Genomic DNA, 5,266 nt, shown 5'->3' on the forward strand with positions numbered 1-5,266 from the left:
AAAAAAAAAGAATGGATTTAATTCGTAGAAACAGCCAGAAAATATCTAGAGCCGTGTTCTGGTGCATGAAGTAAGAAATCAAGCTGAATGCCACAATTATTGGGTTGAAAACAAGCTGTAACTAGTACGGCCACTGCTTTTTAAAATATAACATTAATGAAGCATAGTAATTACTATATAGAGATTGGAACTAATTTTGATCACAAGGTATAAAAAAATTTAATCAGCACAGAATGGTAAGTATTCACCCAAATACCAGCTTAGTGTTTGTTTTGTTTCCTGTGCACATTGGACATTTTTTTTTTGGCATGAAGGATGTCACCTTTAAAAAAGTAATTTTATTTTTTTAAAAGATTGCATGCTATAGAAAAATAAATGATTAAATGTTCCTTTTCCACAGCCAGCCTTAAAGATGTCAAATCACAGCAAAATTTTGCTTATGGACTAAGACAGCATGAAATAGGTCTCAGTCATATCTAATATATCCTGTAGCTTTATGATAATTTAGATGATTTATCCTGGGCAGATCTGACAGTGATTGAAAACAGGCTTAGCATCTCTCATGATGTAGAAAAATACAAAGGTGTGTATATATATATATATATAATGAAACCATAGAACCCTGTATTAAACAAAAACATCAACGTGTGAAGCTGTTTCTCAACACTAGGCCTGTGCACTTCTGAAGGCATCGCTTTCATCTCTCCAGCACTTTCCTGAAGAAGTTTGTACAATGCAATTTACACCATGTCAAAATGGTGGTTTGGGGCATCCCTGAGGGGTTCGAATTGTGTTCATTTGCTATATTCTTTCAGTTTTGGGGGGAACTAAAAGCACCCTGCAGAGGCAAGCGCAGGGCCAGAGAGCGGATGGGGTATGATTTCCCCAATAAAGTCTCCTAGCTCCCCGCAAACAATGCATCTCAAGCAGGTGCATCATCATGGTGGGAAAAAGTTCCTCCACAAAGCATCGCTTTCCTGGCCCCCTTTCCCACCCCACCTCCCTCTACCAGTGCAGTTTTCAACTTTCTCAAAATGTCTGTCTCAAAAGCCTTTGGGATAATACCGTGTCCTTTGAGAAATCTATCAAGATTTGGATTTAGAATCCAAACAAAACAAAACAACAAAAAACCAACCACCGCCCAAAAAACAATCACCATGCCGAGCTGACCTCTTAGCCTTGAAGCCACTGTTTCGATGAAATCTTTTTTTATGAAGGCCTCCTAGAGAGTCAAAGACAGTACCCTCCTGCCAGAATTGGTCTGCAGCATCCACTGATGGCTGAGACACGCTTAAATACATTCTATTTGGAGCAAACCACTAGTAACAGCACTTTCTGACTTATCTTGTAAGAAAATCTTCAGTCGTACTTTCTAAACAGTTCATTTGCTCATTACCTTCAATACATTGTCTTAGAGATCTTTTAGTAAAATCCCACCCAAACAAACTCACTGCTGTCAAATCGATTCCAACTCAGAGTAAGCCAACAGAACTGCCCCCGTGGGTCTGCAGCTCAGCGCAGCAGCACGCCACCAGTAGGAGTCAGCACATTTCCTGTGAGGAGGACAGGGCTAGAGAGGGCTGTGCTTTCGACTTAGTGGGCTCCTTGGGCTTTGTGGCCACCACTCAGCCCTGCCCCTGTAGCGTGGCTATGTGACAATAAAACTTGATTGACAGAAACAGTGAACAGATTTGGTCCTTGAGCTGTGGTTTGCTGGCCAGTGCTCTGAAAGGATTTTGTTTTCAAAAGCATTTTATTGAGAGCTACGACAGATAGCATATCATTCCGGAGTTCAATCACATCAAGCAGTATTGTACAATTGCTACTCACAATCCGTTTCCAAACATTCTTTTCCTTTGCGAACGCCTTGACATCATCTCCCCTTTACCGCTATCCGTACCACCCGCTACCTGCCCACAGTACCCCACCCTGCCAGGAAACCTTATTCTACTTGCTCATTTTTAACAAGGAGGGTACTTGAAGCTAGGCACAGGCCACAAAAAGCACTGATTCCAATTTGGTATTTACACCAGAGATGTCAAAAGAATCATTCAATTCAGAAGTGGATGATTGTCCTGGGTGTCCTTGTACCCACACTGTCCTCGTACCCAGAACTTGCTGGTGTCATTGAAGCCCTCCCTGAAGGCGCAGTAGTTACACTTTGGGCTATTCTCTGAAAGGTCGGCAGTTTGAAATCACCAACGGCTCCAAGGGAGAAAGACGGGGCTTTCTACTCTGGTAAAGAGCTACGGTCTCCAAAACCCACAGGGGCAGTTCTGTCCTGTCTTGTAGGGTCTCTATGAGTTGGCGTCTACTTGATGACAGCGAGTGATTTTTTTAAGTGCCCACTCTGCTTTCGCTTCCTATCATTCCTTATGAAGACCCGTGGTAGAAGCGCTTTTCTCCCTTTGATTTTAGGAGAAATATGGCTCCATATGTAGCAGACCTCCTAACACCTGGCCCGTCTTCGTCCACCTTCTGCTTGTCTCTGGCCGTCCTGGTGATTTTGTAAGTGGGCCCTTTAACTATGGGTGTTGTTGCTCTTGTGGTTTCCTGTTGTGGAAGCTAGCTTAAGAAACAGCCCTGTGTGGTCACACACTTACCGAATGCCCAAACATCGGACTTGCTGCTGTATTTGAAGTAGTGAAACACTTCTGGGGCTGACCACTTGACGGGAAACTTGGTTCCTACTGAGCTGACATACTGGTCATCAAGAACATACCTGTGGGAAAACATAGACACACACCTTAGCATACACGGTGGAGCAAACTGGAGGGCCTGGAGCCCTGAGTCTCGGCTGAATGCCTCCATTTCCTGGCTCCTTCGCTCCCTCTGAAAGGGGGAGCTTAGCTAGAGTCTCAGCAGTCTTAAAAGTAAGACTGAACTTTGAAAATGGCATGTCCCAAATGTGAAAAATTGTTGTCTATAGAAGAACACGAAAATGTCTAAACAAAGCAATAAGAAAAAAATCAGAATCCTACCCAAAGGTAATGTGTCGTTCTACCACTCCAGAAACAGTTTCTGCTGGAACTTTCCATTTTATAGCCCTATCAACAAGGAGCTTTATCCGAACCCCCAAACCAAACCCACGGCCATCAACTTGATTCCAACTCATACTCACCCTATAGGATAGAGTAGATCTACGCCCTAAGGCAGTGGTTCTCAACCTTCCTCATGCCTCGACCCTTTCATACAGTTCCTCACATTGAGGTGACCCCCAACCATAACATTTTCATTGCTACATCATCATTATAATTTAGCTACTGTTATGAATCATCATATAAATATCTGATATGCAGGATGCTTTTTCATTATTACAAATTGAACATAATGAAAGCATAATAATGACTCACAAAACAATATATAATTATATCTTGTGAAATATTTATTTTTAATGACAGATAAATGAAATGTTGTCTTGAAGCATGGTGTAGCATGGGTAACAGTCTTCACACCGGGTACTCGTAGGTGGGCGTATCTGCATGTGGGCGGACCTGCCTCGAGATGGATAGAGGAGCAGTGCCTCAGTTCCTAAGACCATCGGAAATATGTGTTTTCCGATGGTCTTAGGCGACCCCTGTGAAAGGGTCATTCCACCCCACAAAGGGGTCATGACCCACAGGTTGAGAACCACTGTCCTAAGGGTTTCTGAGACATTAAGTCTTGATGGAAGCAGCTAGCATCTTCTTTCTCCTGAGGAATAGCTGGTGGGTTTGAACTATCAACCTTGTGGTTAGCAGTCCCATGTGTACATGACAGCACCACCAGGACTCCAAGGAGTCTTCAGGTGGTGCCAGTGGATAACACACTTGGCTGCTAACTGAGGAGTTGGAGGTTTCAAGTCCATCCAGAAGCCTGGGAAGAAAGGCCTGGAGATCTCCTTTGGAACGATCACAGTTCTACTCTGACAGAGTTGGGGTCGCCATGAGTCAGACTCCACTTGAGGACAAATGGTTAAATTGAAACAAAATTGAGCTTCTGTTGAGTTTGAGATCAGCTTTTATTTTTCATTTTAATGGCCCAACAACCCAGTCTCTTGTGTCAGGCTCCTGAAACTTTTGGGAGAAATGATTGGGTCAGGACTCTGGAAAGCAGCACACATTCAGAGCAGCATGGTTGGTCACCACCTTTGATTGGGACATAGCTACTTCCTGCTTGGGTCAAAATATCACAGGCCACAGACCATGTTGCTATGCAACATATATGCGACCCTTGTTGACAACAAGGACAGCAATTACTGAGCTGTTTTCAACTGGTTCAAAGCCCTGGAACAACCGTATCTCAGGCAACGATCATGACCATCAAAAGCAATCTGCAAGCTGCTCACTGTACCCTTGTTTTTATAGTAGTGATAAAGTTGAAATAATTGTGATGTTCCTATGCTGAGGAGAAAACGCTTCACAGCACCCGGCAGTGTTTCTTTCTGTTGTACATGGGGTCAGTCAGAGTTGGAACTCACTTGGAAGCATCTAAGAACGTGTTGAGGAGTGATTAAATACGTTGTGATACATAAATACAATAGAATATGAGATAGTCATGGAAAAAATTGTTCTGTATGTGCCAAAATAAAAATATGACATGGTAAAAGCAAGCATGTGCTCACTTGTATCATGTGATCCCAGTTTTATGGGACCAATAGTGAATTATCTATTTGCAGACATGATTGGGTGCACTTAGGAATGGCATCTGAAAGAACACCCACCAACAAGTTAGCCATCATTACTTCTAGTGCTGGGGGTGTTGGGTGGGCCTGGGGGGCAGAGAGGGAAGATTACACTTTTTACACTGTTGCTTACATTTCTCCTTTCTTTTTGTCTCTACCATGTTCATGGATTTATTTGCAGGAAAGGCAAATGCACATGAACAAAGATTCTCTATGAAAAATTTTATATATATATACACACACATACATATATATTCATAGGAGTGCTTATATTTCCTATAAGAAGCCCTTATTATTCATATAGTAAATAGGAAGGAGGAGTTTTATATATTTACACCCCTGTCCCTCATTAAGGAGGCCTGGTGGCACTGTGGGTTAGGCATTGGGCTGCTAACTAAAAGGTAGGTGGTTCAAATCTACCAGCTGCTCCTCGGGAAAAAGATGAGGCTCTCTATTTTTGTAAAGATTTATAGTCTCTGGGGAGGGGACGGGAGGAATGGTAGGGAGTGACCAAGGTCAACACAACCGCGAGTAACTACTGAAGCCAGAATGAAGGCTGAACATGGTATTGGGACAGGAGGAAGCTGCAAAGAAATAGAGGAA

At 42.9% G+C, this 5,266-nt stretch overlaps 1 protein-coding gene across 3 annotated transcripts in view; it reads right to left on the reverse strand.

Moving 5' to 3' along the window:
- Positions 1-5,266, reverse strand: part of BMX (BMX non-receptor tyrosine kinase) — a 62,833-nt gene that overhangs the window by 5,817 nt on the left and 51,750 nt on the right. For all 3 annotated transcript variants that reach the window (XM_004709946.4, XM_045290784.1, XM_045290783.1), the window contains one exon: positions 2,604-2,722. In XM_004709946.4, the coding sequence (XP_004710003.2) occupies positions 2,604-2,722 (119 nt within the window). The remainder of the gene's footprint in view (positions 1-2,603; positions 2,723-5,266) is intronic.

This window comes from Echinops telfairi, unplaced genomic scaffold, assembly GCF_000313985.2.
Source record: "Echinops telfairi isolate 266 unplaced genomic scaffold, ASM31398v2 ScPeMD7_53;HRSCAF=182, whole genome shotgun sequence".
In the NCBI taxonomy this organism is placed as follows: Eukaryota; Metazoa; Chordata; class Mammalia; order Afrosoricida; family Tenrecidae; genus Echinops; species Echinops telfairi.